The 18,261-nt window shown below is 32.5% G+C and overlaps 1 protein-coding gene across 5 annotated transcripts in view; it reads right to left on the bottom strand.

The window, feature by feature from the left end:
- Nucleotides 1-3,095: 3,095 nt before the first annotated feature.
- Nucleotides 3,096-18,261, bottom strand: part of LOC114935574 (uncharacterized) — a 155,573-nt gene continuing 140,407 nt past the window's right edge. For all 5 annotated transcript variants that reach the window (XM_029308428.2, XM_029308430.2, XM_029308431.2 and 2 more), the window contains 4 exons: nucleotides 9,888-10,098; nucleotides 7,273-7,580; nucleotides 6,152-6,488; nucleotides 3,096-5,883 (listed from right to left, as the gene is read on the bottom strand). In XM_029308428.2, coding sequence (XP_029164261.1) covers nucleotides 5,701-5,883; nucleotides 6,152-6,488; nucleotides 7,273-7,580; nucleotides 9,888-10,098 — 1,039 coding nt within the window. In that variant the 3' untranslated portion in view covers nucleotides 3,096-5,700. The remainder of the gene's footprint in view (nucleotides 5,884-6,151; nucleotides 6,489-7,272; nucleotides 7,581-9,887; nucleotides 10,099-18,261) is intronic.

Raw genomic sequence — 18,261 nt, 5'->3', positions numbered from 1 at the left:
GACTTGTCACGTGAGCGACCTTCGCAGACTCGTATGTCAAAATATGCGACGCAGAATCAATTCTTGAATCTGCATAAATTTTTTATTGTTTCTGTTATTTTTATTTTTATTATTACTGTTCTTGTTTTGTTTTTGTTTGCGCTAAATGATATATAAGAAATGATATAACGAATATTACTTTTATATATAGGTTCCAAAAGAGTAAGACATTAAAATTCACAAAAGAATACAGCTTATTTTATTTTTTATATTACAATTGAGAATAGAAAATTATTTTATAATCTTTGGAACAACTAAATTAATTATATATATATTTTTTCTTTCAACATTTTCTATCTCTTTCTTGTGAGAGATATAATAATACCCTTATTACAATGAAATAAGTACGCTATTGAGGTTCGCAGAATCATGAGCTACTGTGCATATGTACGAATTTATCTCACATAGTTTATTTAACTTATCGCGACCATAATATTTTGTCTTGACATAACGATTAGCGGAAGGCCACGATTTAAAACACGTCAACCACAAGGATTTCTTGCCTGAAAAAAATATCTTAATAATCGTTAAATCAATTTTACATTATTTCTAATTTATATTTCGATTTAATATTCAGTATTTAACGTCAACGTTGAAAGCTGGCACAGATTTTATGCACCAAGGAATTAATTAAGCACGTGTCGCTAATTATATATAAAGTAAATATGCAACATATTCGCATCATATTTTTGTAATAACTAGATAACACAAGCGCGCGCTTCGTACATAGTAAAAATTCGGCGAATAAAAATTTAAAACATAATGGAAATTTAAGAATTAAAATAAGGTACACAAGGGGTGAAATGGTAGACTAGTGGGTTAAGTCGTAAGACAGAGTATTTAATATCGTTTCTAATTGTGGGAAGTGATTTTCGTTTCGCTTGTAGTTGTACGCTTTAGAAAATACAATAGTTTAAAGAAAACTGTCAAAGTTGATTCTCTTCAAATTTCAAGATTTTCGAATTCTGCTTTTTCCATAAATATATTTTTCGATTGGGAATGTTCTAAACAATAAGAATCGATTCTAAACAATACTGAGCATGTGAATTTTAAATATCTTAAAGTTTGACACATTTTAAAAAATTTACTAAGTAAAATTTTACGAAAATGTTAGATTTATAATAGAGAAATAATGAAGAGAAGAACTATTCAACATTTTCACATAAATTTAGCTTTCATTCATACTTTATTTTTTTTTTAATATAAACTTTCGTTATATTGTTACATGTTTTTCTTTTAAAATGTTTCGAAGTAGATCTGTCATATTTTTTTAAACAAACTTGTCGGAAACACTTAATAATTCATGAATAAAACTGTGATTTAATAAACGATGAACTAAAACGAGATTTTCATCATCATTTAATTCTTCATCTTTCAATTCATTGTATACATGTGCTATATTCCTTCGCAAAGACTCATAGAGATTTGAAAAATATTCGCTTGTGATGCAATTGCCTCTATAGCAAAAAAAAATATATTATTAATAATATATATATTCTGTTTTTCTTTTGTTTATTTTTTGTTTATAAAGCTGTGTAAAGGAAATTCTAACTGTTAATGAAAAAAAAACTAATTTGAAATGGAGGAATTTTAGTAAATAGAAAAAATCGATAATCTTGTTTTTTGCGAGATTTAAAAAAAAAGTATATTCGCGCCAAAAGTTTGCGCTGCTTCGACACCTCGAGAGTCGCGAGATATATCGATTGTTTCGATACTTCGAGAATCGCAATATTGCAACGACAATTTTCGAATCGCGGTCATTCGTGAAACAGTGTCGTGAGAAGAAGACGTAGACTCTCTCGAAGTCGAATCTTATTTACGTATTTGTATCTCTTTCGTGATTCTGATATCACAAGAAATTATCGCGGATGTATTTTACGTAAAGTATTCAGATATTTGTCGTAACGCGGTTATTGTGTACAAACAACGATATTGCGATATTAATTCGGCTTCTGCGTCGAGTGATGTTAATCAGTTATTCTTCTGCCAAGGTACGACAGTGCGATTATTGGCTGATCATCATCAAGTATGCGTACATTTGATTTTAATCAGTTTTGCATCGATATTGTATATATATTTGCATTTTTGCAACGTTCAAATAATTTTTGAATCGTTTTTGCGATTTTAATTATTAGCTAATAAGCAATAAATTTTTAACATTTCTACATCTATTTTTACATTCATTTAATTGTTTATTCTGTAATCTTTGTATATATTTTCATATTTTTATTTTTTTAAATCATATCTTTTTTGTTTGTTTCTAACATTGCGATTACTAAAATATTTTTTTATTAATAAAAATTATATTGTTATATATATGTATATATATATATATATATATATATATATATATATATATATTATATATATTATTCTATTAGAGAGTAACATCGAATTTATATTTCATAATTTAAACAGTTTTAGCTATAATAAATGCGTCTATTATATTGTGACTGATTATTTAAGAATTTCCTAATTATTCTTGATTTATATTTGAACGCAATGGTTACTGAAACTTTACTGCCAATTTTTAATATTTTGTTTAAATATCTTATATTCGAGTTTTTGTGACTTTTCTAAAATTTATTTCATTATCTATAATCTATATCATATATATTATAGATTATAGATAACAAAATAAATTTCAGAAGTCACAAAAACTCGGATATAAAATATTAAAGATATTAAAAATCTGCAGTAATTTCAGCAATTATTGCACTGCCTCAAATATAAACCAAAAATTAGAAAATTCTAAAATGATCAGTTATATAAAAGCATTTATCATAGTTAAAATTTTTAACATTATGAAAAACATACATTCAATATATTACTCTAATAGAATAATATATATATATATATATAATTTTTATTAATAATAAAATATTTATTTCAAAAAACGCAATGTCAGAAACAAAGATGTGATTTAAAAAATATGTGTATATATATATATATATATATATATATATATATATATATATATATATATACACACATAACAGAAGAAACGATTGGAGAGAGTTAGGATTGATAATAAATTATATATTGCTCTCAATATATTCCATCGACATAATTTATATTTTGGGAGATTTAATAATAATTAAAACAATTGCGTGATAGAATATTAATAGCAGTCTACTCATTTTCTAGTAAAGCGACAGTATACACATGATTGATTTTATATAAATTAAAATAATTATCGATTTCTTTTTTTCTATACATGGGCACCATTGCACGTGTATACTCATATGATGATATAAGCCAATGTGACATTTAATTGTACATGGTTTGCCTGCGCACCTCAAAAATTTTACTTTTCCTGCATCATTAAACAGATGCGATATTACATTACACTTTTGACATATATTTTTTATTCATATATTTATACATATATATTTATATATATTCTCATATTCTTTCTTTCATCTATAATATGCGTGCAACTTATATTATGCACGAGATCTCTCAATGACTGTTAATCAGTCCAACAGGAACATAAGACTCAATATAATATTATTACAATTTGTTATTTCAATAATATAGGTCTATCTATATAATTATATGGTAGAATCTACATCTTTAGGTAAACACACATACACAATACACACAATATACACATACATACGTTACATAAATCCACGTTTCTAATTATTTACAAAGGTATTGCCACAAAGGCATTCATTCTCTCCCTCCTTTTCTTTTATTTTGCAAAAATATGGATTGTCGATAGCTTTCTTATACCTGTCTGCTCGAAAGTATAATAATAATAGCCAAATAGATGCATCCCAAGTGGAGAATTTATTTGCACAAGCGATTTGCACAAAGTTAATATTTTCGAGCGTATTTTCTTATTTTATGAAAAAAGAAATAATAAAATACGCGTGCGTGTAATATTATTATTATAAACGGTGCGATTACAAAGGCTTATATTTTTTATAAAATGTTGCCACACGATTTGTGTACTCACGTGCGTGGCATACACATATACACACACATTTGAGTTTTACATTTAATGTAAAATTACATGTAGATTTTATGATTTTTATACAATATACTAAATGTTATAAAATTTTGCCTTGATGGGAGTATAGGAGTGTTTTTAAGGTATGTATATATATTTTATTTAATTTTTTTGTAGTTTATCGAAATTTTTAAAAATAAAACGGCAGAATTATGTTCGAATTTTCAATAGTTGAACAATTGCATTTTAATTGCAGGCCTTTTGGATTAATGCAAAGCACATTAGATAAAAAGGTTATATTTTGTATGCAGAAATTTTACTAAAAATATCGAGTTTTTGCTTTACATAATCTGATTATTATGTTTACGTAAGATGTTGAGTAAATATCAAGATAGAAGTTTTATATGCTCTCATATTTGATTGTGGAAAGATAGGCACAGAAAATAACATCTGTTTAAATAGATTAACAAGAGCATTAAATTTGTATAGCATACTTGTTTGTTTCTAGCTGTATATATTTTGTATAACATTTTAGTAAAGCCCAATTCATTCAATATATACCTTTGCTGAATATTTCTTGTTAAGCCAATCAATGATCTTTTTTTGTTTGACAAATCAAAAGTATCGATTAATTTGATTGTTGCGTCTTGACCCTGTTTGATAGAGAAATTGGAGTATATTTCTAAATAAATTTCTTAAATAAAAATGAAAAATTTATTAATTTAGTCTTTTAAAATTTTCGATAACAAAACATGATGTAATACATCCGTCGATCAAAGGTGTAATAATAATTAACAAGTACCATTTAATGGTAAAAAGTGTATCTCATTTTGATGTCATCAGACATGTTTGCAGAAACATGTCACGTGTTTCCATATTATCAAATATATACATTTAATTATATGTAGATTCGTAGTTCAAATCTCTCTCTTAAAATTTAGGCCGCATAAAGTATTTTTCATGTAACTTTAGAATAAAGAAACAAATTTAAATTGTCTACAAACAAAATAATTGAAAATGTTTCCTTGAAAATTCATCCGTAAACGAGTATCACGTTTTAAGTTAACCCATAAGTACCATGGTGGAGACAATCACAATCCTAAATTTCTTAATCTTACAAGATTATTTGCTTTTTACATTTTTTGAATGCATCTAATATTATCTTATCTGATATTATTTACTTTACGATTGAAAAAATTATATTAATAAATAATCGATCATAAAAAAAACTTGTTGTATGTGTGTATGTACGTATATATTAAATATTAAATATTCTCAGAAATATTCTGTGTGTATGTAAGTTCACAAATAATATACACAAATATTTACATGATATCATAAGATTACACATTTTCACCATGGCACTTAAGTGTTAATTACTTGTTTTGCCAGATAATAAATTCTTCTTAACTAGCTTTTGTATACAATAAAATCATATCACAAGTCTCGCCGAATCCGTTCATCTTTGACCTACGTGCATAATTAATGTGAAGAGATACTACAGTAAATATCACATGGAGCACAATGATATTTCATCAATCAAATATACCGCAGCGACTTTACGAAGTCCATTTTTCTTAATAATCGCGTATCTTACGGATAAAATTAAAATTTCAGCCGTTAAACATTACTTGACAGTAGTTACATTATGCTCGTTCGTAAAATAATAATTTATATACTTTCATATACGGAGTAAAGTAAGCTCAGGCATATGACTGATCCAGCGATATAGCCATATAATTCTTAGTCCCTTTCTCGACCCAATTTCTAAGACGTCCTCTGAGTTCTTCGAGACTTTTCGATTTCGCTTTGTTTATCCTCTTGTATTTCACGTCTTTTGGCTTTGTCACAGATCTGTGATTACTCATTACCCTATTGTATGTCACCTGAAAGCACAAGTAAAGATTATTTTTCGGGAAGATAAATTTACATATGCAAGCAATAGCATAATTTTCAATAAGCTGAGCAACACAAAAATCAATGTGAATAAAATATATCTTAAATCGAGATATGATTTGCGTTACATTTTATATTAAAGTTGCATTTCAAAGATTACGAATATTCCAATTTATAGAAACGTCGCAACTATTTCTTGAAATTGAACGCTCCCTTATTCGCTGCATACAAGACATCAAGTCGTTCGCTTTTATATACCTGGGCCTGCTGACTTTCGTCTCTGGGTCTTTCGCTAGGCGGGGAATCCGTTTCTTGTGCCAGCCTCTCGAAACTGCCATAAAGATCCTGAAGTCTGCCTTTTCCGTTGCCCAAGTTTTTCGCTCTCCTATCTTCGTATTCCGAGTTTTCCGTCGACTCGGACGGATCCTGATTATTCTCGCTGTCGCCATCCTCTTCCACGGAATATACGGTTTCCAGGATTTCCGGTCTTCTGAGGAAACCGTTGCATCGTCGCATCGACGAATATTTGTTCGACGGCTCCACCGCATCAGATACAGAACGGATCACTGTCACGTCAGTTATATTAGAACGAAATCTGTAGAATACAAAAAAATCGGAATTAGGATCTAAAGCTCACTCTTTTTGAACAATTTATAATTCACGGAAAAATTTAATAGAATTTTTCATTTTAATTTTATATCTTAAAATATATCCTTTTATATATACATATATATATATATATATAATATAAATGTATTATATAAAAGATATAATTTCTTTATTTTAAAAATGCATAAATATCTTTAATTTGTGATATATCTATTTCTATTATTTATTCATATCTTTTTTTAAATAAAAATTCATGGTAATATTAAAAACAATACTACAGTTTATAATATTATTTATAATCAAATATATAGATATATGTATATATTTAAAAATGCATATATACATTTTTTGATGTTTTAAATATTTTCTATATTGCACAGCACAATATAAAAATATAAATAAAATTTTATCGACTCTTATCGCACGAATCCTTTGCTTGAAATTAGTTTTGCCCACAATAATATAATATAAATCGTAGCATTATTTTCAAACTATCACATAAATGTCTATTTAAAAAAATATATGAATAAATATGTATATAAATATATCACAAATAAAAAATTCGTGTTTCTTTAAAATAAAGAAAGTACATCTTTTAATGTCTGACATTTTTAGCTCACATTTACAAATTCATCTTCTAATATTACATTCTCTCTTAAATCATTCTTAAGCTCGTCGAATCCACTTCGTGTATGTTCGAATACGCGCAATAACACTTTACATAAATATTATTTATTTATTAATTATTTAAAAAAAACCGTATAAAATACCTCGGTGGAGCAGGATCATCAGCGGTTTCCTCTAGCACCACTGCACTATCGCTATCACCCAAACTATCCAATCTGTCCAGGGCGTCGCAGGGTGGCGAATCTCTAGTACCAGTGCTCCTCTCCGCCAATCTGCTCTGCAATTGTCGAATCACCCTCTGTTGTCGTAGAATAATTGATTCTCGTTGACTTAGACTGGCTTCGATCTCCTTCTGCTTCCTGCAGAGTCTGGACTCGAACAGCAGAAGCTGCGACGATAATGTCCGTAGTTGTTCGGCCTTTTCTCGCGTTAATCGAGCCACCAGGTCCTCCTGCGAAATCGTTACGATAATGCGTGAAGCGTGAAAACACATTTTTTTTTCTATTTTCGCATATTAATTCGCGCGAATAAACGGCATTTTATACACGCAATATTCGCATCGATAATTAATAAGGATAATTAATAACGGAGCGATCGCGTGAGCCGAGGGATCTTTCGCGCCATCGCATATGTAGTAAATAATTAATTAGCGAGCGCAATCGCCGCTCGTTTTATTATTATTATTATTATTATTATTATTATTATTATTAAGATTTACTTAGTGCCGTTAATTAATTTCTTCGTCCCGTACGATTCGATAATTTCACGCGATATCGTCCCGACGTTTCTCTCCCGATCGAGGAGATACCGTTCGAAACGATATCGCTTACCGGAACCGCGTACGGTATATATCGCGGTGATCGCATTTTTACACATCTGTTTTTCGCATCTGCACGAACGCGCGGCGTGTCTCGAGTCTGGTCTCTGTTTGCTTTGCCGGGGTATATGCCCTCGCTACTATGACTATGCCAGTATATACGGTGCGTTCTCCGTCTGTCTGGTGATGCTGCGTGTTTGCCCAACGGTATATATACGGGTATGTCCGGGTGTATCCGGCTACCGTTTTGCATCTCGCGTCTCTTCCTTCCGTCTCCTCTCCTCTTCTTCAAAAGAGGAGGCGCCAGAATCCATTATTCTCGCTTTTGTGCTATAAATGGCACTTCGTATAAGACGACCAGGTGCTATTGCGCTGCGAGCGTGAAATGAAAATAATTTTGTGATACGCGTTTCCCTGATGAAAATCGCACTGTGTGAATGACCGGTTAATGCTTCTAAAGGAGAGATTCTGCTTATGGAGGAAAAAGCGAGCTAATTCTCTGGACAATGAGTATTTTTAAACTCGTGAAAGAATACGAAAAGAAAGCTATGTAATGAAATTATTCTGTAACTAGGAGCTTAATCGACTAATCTAATATGTTTTCATGTCACGGTGTCGTAAATATACTGTTAGATAAAAAGAACGAGATTCGATCTATAATTTCCGCAAATTAAGAATGCATATATTTTTCAAGGAGATAATTAAACGTTACGTTCTCGATTAATCTTTCGTATAAAAAGTATACCATTTGAGATAAGAGAAGAATACATTTAAGGTAATCGCTTTAATTTATTAGGCAGTAAAATTATTTAAAAATTATATAATTTTATGACTGTACACACACACACACATATATATATATGTGTGTGTATAGATAATATTTAAAGGCGCGATGTGTTAAACTATTTCATTTAATAGATTGTTGTATATTAATAAAACAAAAAATTTTTGGAGGAAAAAATAAATAGAATAAGGATGTAAAAAATTAGAGTTTTTCCAAATCGCATCTTTCCATTCATATGGTTTTACTATATTCGTGCGTAGACACATTAGAAGGGTGCCTCGAAATGAATACACCACAACGTATTAATAGTCCCTCGTTTAAATTCGACAAAAGTACACGGAAGGTCGTTATCCATAATCTGCATCGACCATTCCAGCCAGTAGTATATACTTCCCCGAGTCGGACAGCCCGAGAAAGAGGATCATTTCGTGGCAATTATTCCCCCGCGGATCTCTCCGACGAATTTAGTGGGGGAGTTCCTTTTTTTTTTTTTTTTTTGCACAGTGCTACCCGGCAAACAGGGAATTGTCTATAGTCACGCGAAGTCAAACGCGAAATCGTAGGATGTCACGAGATGCTTCAGCTTGTGTCTCGAAAGTGCACGGGAAATCTTTCGCGATGGCAATGACAATCCGAAAGTCTTTCTGCATCAGCGCCATAAACGAGTATAATGCGTACAGTATATATGCTTGAAATCGAGAAGAATTGTATTTTAATCGTTCTTTATATTTATTTTATTTAAAAAAATTTCATGTTTTCAAGAGAATGCTTCGGAATGACATTTAATATCTTTTACATACAAAGAGATAAAACATTTCTAGCGAATCGAGCTTCCGAATGCGATTGACAGCGACATACTCGGTGAAACTGCGCCCGACGTTTATTTAGAACATTTTCTGGTCTGCCTCAAACTATGCGGCGTATAAATATACGTAGCCAGTCGCATTTAAATGGATCACCGTATATCTAATATTTCACTGTCCGTAACATCGGTTCGAACCGAGAGCGCGTGTTTTATGGTTTTCAGAAGTAATAGCCTTTGATCGATCGTTCCTCCGCGATTCCCTTGGCCGGTTTCTTCATCGAAGAAGACGATGAGAGGCGTGGAATGGGATTGCCTTTCGCATGTAGAAATTCTTCGTAATTGAAAAACTTGCCTGCAATTTAAGGGTCCTCCGCCAGGCGAGCATCTGGTGGGTTTGCGCCCGTTGCCTCGCCCTGAGTGCCGCTATGACCGACTTGGCTTCCTCCAATGACGTCACTTCCACCTCGTTACCGTCCTTCATCGACTCGCCTGACAAGTCGCCGATTCGCCGGCCCTCGTCGACGGTCGCCAATATGCAGCTGTCCATCGACGTCTCGTCGAAGCTGCGAACAGAAAGTGGCGCGATGAATTATCCATCGTTCTAGATCCGCTAAACCGAAGGTTTTAGCGAAATATATACGATGTCGAAAACGCGAATTGTATGTACCGCGCGAACTCGAGAGAGCGGTCGTCGTGCTTTTCAAAGTTATGAGTCATGACAGAGGAACTGGAAGAGTTCACTTTGTACTGGTAAATGGAAATTTCCGGTTAATTTGCATTAATCAGGACTTTTATTGGGACGAGCGGAGAGAGTCGAGTGAACTCTTATCGAATCGTTCAACCAGATCTCTATATATCTACCTATCTATTTTATCTGCTCATGTTGAGTGATTATTGTATCATACATGTGTGCATGATTTATTTTAATGATATTAAATCTTTTTACTGCATTTAATAATGTATAAATGTTATGTGGGAACATAAGTATGTGGGATTATTCCACATGATTTCCTCTAACCAAAATCTAATCGAAGCAGGAACAGTTCTCAAAGCGAAAATCGCAAATCACGTTGAAACTTCAAACGTGAATACGATAACGTAAGAAATTTTCGATGCATCTTTTCCGGTCGATTACTCTCGTGCAACGGGATCCCGTCGTTTTCTCTCTCTCTCTCTCTCTCTCTCTCTTTTCAGCGGGAAGTATTAATGTTTGAAAACGAACCCGCGCGACCTAAAGATATGTTTTGATATCCCCTCTTCTTCATTTTCATCGACGTGCTAATGAATCATCCGGCTACAACTGGAAATGAAATTCGATACGGAGTTATAATGCACGTGTCGTGCATGTATAGGTAAACCGATCTTAATATCGAGAAACGCGATCGGCAAATAAATCAATGATCACGAGAACCGTGCAACTCGGATTAATAAAACTTGACGATCTATGATGATCACGCTAAGATTAATGCGTGTGAAATAAAAATGTGCGACAACAATATATTTTCTTCTCACCCTTTAATAAAATATTGTATAACTAAAAAAAATATTTTTTAATAGATTTTTATTATAACATTATACTTTCATATTATATTTTATATTATATTATATTATATTATATTATATTATAAATATAATATAAATATAAAACAAAATATAAAGCATTTTATATGTATTTAGAATAAATTTGCAAAATTTTAGCCAACTAATATTCGAAGAGAAATTCGCGTTATATTGAATATGTATTTTTTAAAAATCACTCCCGTATAACCTTCGCCATACATTTCTATTTTTCCTTCCTTTAACGCGAATGCTGACGATGCATTTGCGCGAGTTTATCGCGGCGGTCTAATCGGTCGAGCGAACCGTCCGTAAATAAAGAGTATCGAGCCAAAGCTTCGTGCAGGGCGAGATATATCGAAGATGTATCTACGCGCAAAAATAAGGGTTTCTTAAAGAAAAAGAAAAGAATTAAAGTCAACCTTCGACACAGAGAAAAGTTTAGCGCAAAGTGGCTCTTGCGCGGATCCTATGTAAAAACCGATAAAAAACCTATAGTCTAAAATACTAGTCGGCGAGAGCTTGATATCGATTTCCACCTAGAAATTTACATCACGCCGTATATCAAACGGATGTATACCCGCTACGGTTCTAGCGGGTGAATAAAATCAGCCCGAATGCACGAATGCGGCTGGCTGTGCACCCGTCCTCGTCGTCGTTCGTTGAAAACGTAAGCCTCTAGAGCCCCTCTTGGCTTGGGTAAAAGCTACTCGGCTTTAAACTCGGGTAGAGAGACACGTGTCGTAATGTCGACAGTTACCTGCTTGCATCATCGCTAGTAAACGAACCTTTTTTTATGCCGAGAGAACCTTTGAAAGAGAGCCACTCGACAGTAAAGTTCTCTGCGATGAATATATAACCGAGAGTGATTCTCGATTGCATCTGTGTACGTACGTGTGTGTATATGTTTATCGGAAATTTCTCCCTCATCGCGAATATCCTTCGAGAGAGTATGATCTTAAAGTGATCTTGTAAGGCAATTTTTACAACCGCTCTTTCCACGGTTTTACGGTTTTTAGATATATCACGGATATATATTTTAGTAAATGTATCGATGTAAAAAGACACGAGTCATAATATGCATTTTATTGGAGTTTTTAACACATTTTTCTAAAGTTAATTTAACATTTTTATTCTTTCGGATGTAAACGAATATATTATTTTTCGAAAACAAACTTTAGACGCGAATTGAAAAGAATTTGCTTCTCCCTGTCTCTCCTCATTTAAATTTTAAAAAATCTATTGGAGTTTTTTAACATATTTTCCTAAAGTTAATTTAACATTTTTATTTTTCCGGATATAAACGAATATATTATTTTTCGAAAAAAAAAAAAAAAAACTTTAGAATTGAAAAGAATTTTCTTCTCCCTGTCCCTCCTCATTTAAATTTAAAAAATCTATTGAACTTTTTTATCACATTTTCCTAAAGTTAATTTAAAATTTTTATTTTTCCGGATGTATAAACGAATATATTATTTTTCGAAAAAAAATTTAGAATTGAAAAGAATTTTCTTCTCCCTGTCCCTCTTCATTTAAATTAAAAAAATCTATTGAACTTTATTATCACATTTTCCTAAAGTTAATTCGCCATATTTGTGTTTTCGGATGTAAACTAATATATTATTTTTCGAAAAAAAAAAACTGTAGACGTAATTAGAAAATAATTTTCTAGTCCCAGTTCCTCCCCATTTAAATGAACAAAAAATCTAAATGCACGCAGTTGTAAAACACTTCTCGTGTTTCGAACGTCCCTTCGCTTGTATAGTTTCAGTGAGATATTTAGCAAGATACATCAAACTAGTTTCAACCTCTAAGCCGGCATTATAACATACGCAAGAAAAGTACACGTCTCTCATCGCGAGCTAGTCTACGACACACCTGAAGCTTCGCAAACTCTCTCGAGTAGAGACAGTTGCGAGAGTTCCCTAGTTAAAGTCATCTCCCGTCGTCCCGTATTTATTCCGATCGAACGGAGACAAATCCAGGGAAGACGGCGGCCTGTTAACGTTCGCTCTAGCAAAATCTACATCACGAGCCGCAGACGAGAGAGTAAAAGAGACGAAGAGAGAGACTCTCAAGTCATTTACAAATTTATGTACGCGGTCTACTTAGCGGCAGCGACGGATATTTATGTAATGGAAAGTATTTTTCTGCTTTTCTCTCCCTCTGTTTCCTTCTTCGCGACTAATTAAGCCTAGATAAATTATGCATGAGTCGCGTCTGGTTGAGTCACGCCGCGTCGGTGGTGAATTTGACGTTCCTCATCCTCTCCTTCCACCCCTTTGTGAGGTGATCGATCGCGAGACACCCTACATGAGAGCCAAAGATCGGAAACACCCCCCGTGGTTCGTGTACGATAGGGACACACGTTTCCGCCAGGTAAACCCTCGAAACCACTGCGATATATATATGTATAAAATGCGCTTCTAAACGCGTAAATTAAAATATTAAAATAAATAATCAAATAAATAATAAAATAGCGAAAGATGGCCAAGTTTAGAGGCTGAATTTATCCATTATTATATATACATGTATTCAGAATGTGTGCTTTATATATACGAGAAATTAATTAAGGTTTATTATAATTCGTATCACGTGCACATACGAATATTTATTAAAATGCAGAGATTAATTATCGATTATTATTTGTAATCGTACATTAAGTATATGTATATTTATTATTCTTGCAAAATTTATTATAACGTTGGAATTAATTTATTGTCGGATATTAAACGCAATTGTTAATTATTACCGGCTGATCGAAAATTTATTTAATATGCGAGAGAATATTGCGCTCAAAAAGGTAGATATTACGAATATATATCTCACTTTGCACCAATTCGTTGGCTCAATGATTCTAGATTGCGCCCGGCTTTACCTATGCAGTCCTCAAGGGAACGTGATATGGTAATTCCGAGATAAATATCCGTGCGGAGGAAAGTTGTCAACCTATTATTGCGGTTTCTCTACTAGTCGTCGGAACAATGTAATTGCCCAGTCGGACATTTCCACATCATGGAAACTTCGACTGAAATTGTTACGAGCAATTTCATTGCTAAATAATGGTTGTATATGTTAACAAAAATATCTGAACATCTTTTATTCTTTATAGCAGAGCGCGATACCATCTTATCTTTCTTCTTCTTATGTCTTCTCTCATTGTTACAATAAACAATAGTGAGAAAAATTCTCTCTCTTTACGAGAAATCTCAATTGAAGAATCCAGTTTCATCACTTTCGTCGATCAATTAATTTTCGAGGTAGTTTCAATTATTATCTATTACAATAAAGAAATTTAAAAAAATGGAATTGATGGTTTTTCATTTAACACGATTAAACGGAGCAAGCTCGCCCTCGAGCGGTTTAACGCGACAATGTTCTCGTCTTTTATGTATCTACAATTACCGTTGAACATGATACGTTGTTTTGCTCGTTCTCGAGGGAATTAAACCGAGTTAATCCGTTGTCTGGAGCAGGTTTCGTGATACGCGCGCTGCCCTAAGGGGTCCAAACATCTGAGGTAGGTTCTGGTAAATATTCCGCATGCGGTATTTCGCACATGTCACGTATACATACATGTAGAGGGGCTATGTGGCGACGTATATACCTACAAACACACACACGCACACACAAACGTCAGATTGCGGCCAGGTGAAGATATCGCGCGCGCGAAATCCGCACGCATGGCGCGTCGTCCCATGGCGACATGGTGTACACGCAGACGCGCCGCAGAAATACCGGGCGCTCCGGGAGCGCGGATAATATGCTCGATAGGAATTATAGTCAGGTGGAGGGCGTCAAACGCGTGGGAGACAGAGGGAGTCGTGGAATCACGCGCATATAGACCGCTTAAGTCGCTGTCGGATTGACGCGCCGACAGTCGAGCTCGAAGATCGATAGGGGTCGATTCCCTATAATGTAATGTTTCGATCAATAAGTGGGTTATTGATCGATATATATTTGAATACGGATCGTTCACGTTTATATAAAAAAAAAATTATTTATATATATACACTGAAAAAAATCCTGACTTTTACATGGAAATTACTTGTTCAAAACTGGAAAAAATTACTTAATTAGCACTGTAATTTTTTTCCATATTTTTTAAAGTGGAAATACATATTAATGGAAAAATATGTAAATATAATTACTACTTTTATGCAAAAATTACTTGTAATTTTAAATTTAATATTTTTAATTATTTTATAACATTTATACATTATTAGCATTTCCTATGTGTAATTCCATATTCAGTGGAATATTTTTAATCTTAATATATAATATATAAAAAAAATATATAAAAATATGTTTCACATAAAATTACATATTGTATAATTTGTAATTTTCCATATGAATAGCAATATTGCATGATTATATTGGATCGAAAAAACCCAACATTATCATGTAATTTTACACAAATATTATTTTCAATTAATGTATATGTAGTTTCCAATTACAATATTTTATGATATTGACTAATTTATCGATCTTCACTCTCAATTCTGATGATTACATAAAGTACCACTTTATTTCATATTGCATTTTATCAAATTTATTAGATCGAAAAACAGATGTACTATGTTATTTACACTGATATATATTGAGTGTAAATAGCGGATTGTGTCAGATTAACTCTAATTCTCTAGTATATGCAGGTGTTCGAAGAGACCGCTATCTTTGGTTATTACTCTGTTAAGGCTATAACGGATGTCTTCGATAACGTTATGTAATTCAATCGGATGACGTGTCTGCATATTAATCCATTTAAATTCCGACTAGAATAGATAAACTACTGATTAAAAAATTTATATAACCATAACATGCATTTTTTATAGTGCACAATAAAAGTAATAGTATAATAATTATATTTTTTTAAAATAATTTATATTTGTACATTTGTGTAAATATTTTCCTCATAAAACGGAGCAAAGAGAAAACTTTCGGAAAACTTGACATAATGGCCGTTGGCCAAGTAATGAGCTTAAATGTGAGGATTAGTACACTAATTAAGTTATATTGCACTCAAGTAATACCGACTCATCTCTCGTAATACCTTTCTCGGGTTTGTAGGATTCTCTAGTGATTTATCTCCCTATCCTGGTAATCTCATTTATTGTTAAATAGTTTTATTCTTTGAAAGAAGTCTCTGAAAGAAGACATCCTCGATAGCTATTAAATATGATCGAGATTTTGTAAATATTAGACCAATATAACTCGAACTGTTATCGAGAATACGTGACATCTCAAATAAAATTTTCCTTCTCCCTGTAATATAAACTTTAGTAGATCTCGCGTATATTACATCTATTTTTATTGCAAACGTGAGTGCGCAGTAAAATAATTTTACTGTGCTTGCAACAGGAATTTTGTTTATTGCAACGAGATATCTTTAATGTAAAATATAATACGTTGCAAGGATAGCAATTTCATCGGGTACATTTATATATGATTAAATAAATGTTCTACAGAAATGATCATGTAAAATTACACGGTACACAAAATGCATGTCTCTGATTGAATATCCCTTTGTCTTTCGCGCAAGTATATTTCGCTCGAGTGAAAAACTATCCCCGAGAGGACACACGGATCGATGATTTTTCAATCACAAATTACCGAAGGAAGTTGATTATCGTGATTCGAAGGTAACACGATATCTTGTGGGTGATGGGCAATTGTATGGAAATGCAATTGCTTTGAAGAAATGAAAAACAATTTATATAAGAATCGTATATTCCAACAGGAAAAAACATTCTATATTATAAATATAGAATTCTATATTATAAATATAGAACTTAATTAGTGTACTAATCCTCACATTTAAGCTCATTACTTGGCCAACGGCCATTATGTCAAGTTTTCCGAAAGTTTTCTCTTTGCTCCGTTTTATGAGGAAAATATTTACACAAATGTACAAATATAAATTATTTTAAAAAAATATAATTATTATACTATTACTTTTATTGTGCACTATAAAAAATGCATGTTATGGTTATATAAATATTGTAATACATTGTATATTAAATTAATATTGAAAGCTGATTTATCTTACTAATTTATTTATATAAAATATTAAATTTTAATCGAAAGAATATAATTTTGATTAGATTAATGATTCTTAAAGTAAACACGCATAGAGATATATCTACAAAGTCAAGACAAAAGGAAAATTTGATCGTATCTAGGTCACGACGTAACAAGAGTTTGTGCATAACAAGAGTTTAGAGTGCAGTTATCAGCTATGTGAGACAGGGTTTTAAGCGACCCGGAAAATTCGAGCGCGCCAGCTGATGTGCGCGCTCTTAATAAATTTGCATAATAATTCAACGCGTTAGCGATGTCGCGGAGTAATGTGCCTCAGACCTGTAATTCATATTCGCGATCAGGGAAATTGAATTTGCGCGGGGAACGCAGAAAGTTTTTGACAAAGAGACCTTCGTGAATTGCCACGATTCATAACCGGGGCTATCTGCCGATAACCGTAGCCGACGACGTTACACAGCCGAGCATGAGGTAAAATTTATTAGAATGACAGGTGGTGGCGGAGAGATGGGGCGAAGATGGCGTGCACCGAAACGCTGCACGTAGCGTTAGGGCGCTGTCTCAGCCGTAAAACTTTTATCGTTTATTCCTTAGCTAAGCAGGTGCAGTTTATATGCGACGCGCAGATGGACATTGCGTTATATATATATATATATAGAGCGTTCTCCAAAATTCGCTACGTGAGTTGATCTTCTAATTCGTCAATTCTTTAGAAACGCACAAGTAAATCTCAGGAGCGCAGACAGATTAAAAATATTTCGAAGTTGCCTTTATAAGATTTTAATTTTTCGGATTAGTACTTTGGAAACTGGAAATTTTGAAGAGATTAAGAAATTAAATTTTTTTAAATACATTATACTATCAAAGATTTTTCAAGAAACTACTGACATCTTTTATACTTATACTGAAATCTATAATAAATTTTAATTGTAAAAAAAAGTTGACTAATATCTCGACTAATATCTTTTATAAGACATGCTTAAGAATGCTGATCGGTTTTTTAATTTAATGCATCTTTCCTAGTTTTCCAAGTCCGAATTATCTCGGGATGATTTTATATCGTGCAAAAAAGTTCTAACCGTAATACACTCATCTCGTTCGTTATTTCTTTTTGTAAAATAATCAAGAGT

Source organism: Nylanderia fulva, unplaced genomic scaffold (assembly GCF_048542155.1).
Source record: "Nylanderia fulva isolate GAGA-0341 unplaced genomic scaffold, ASM4854215v1 Scaffold18, whole genome shotgun sequence".
NCBI lineage: Eukaryota > Metazoa > Arthropoda > Insecta > Hymenoptera > Formicidae > Nylanderia > Nylanderia fulva.
The sequence above is the reverse complement of the archived record's forward strand: the minus strand, read 5'-3'. Positions and strand labels throughout refer to the sequence as shown.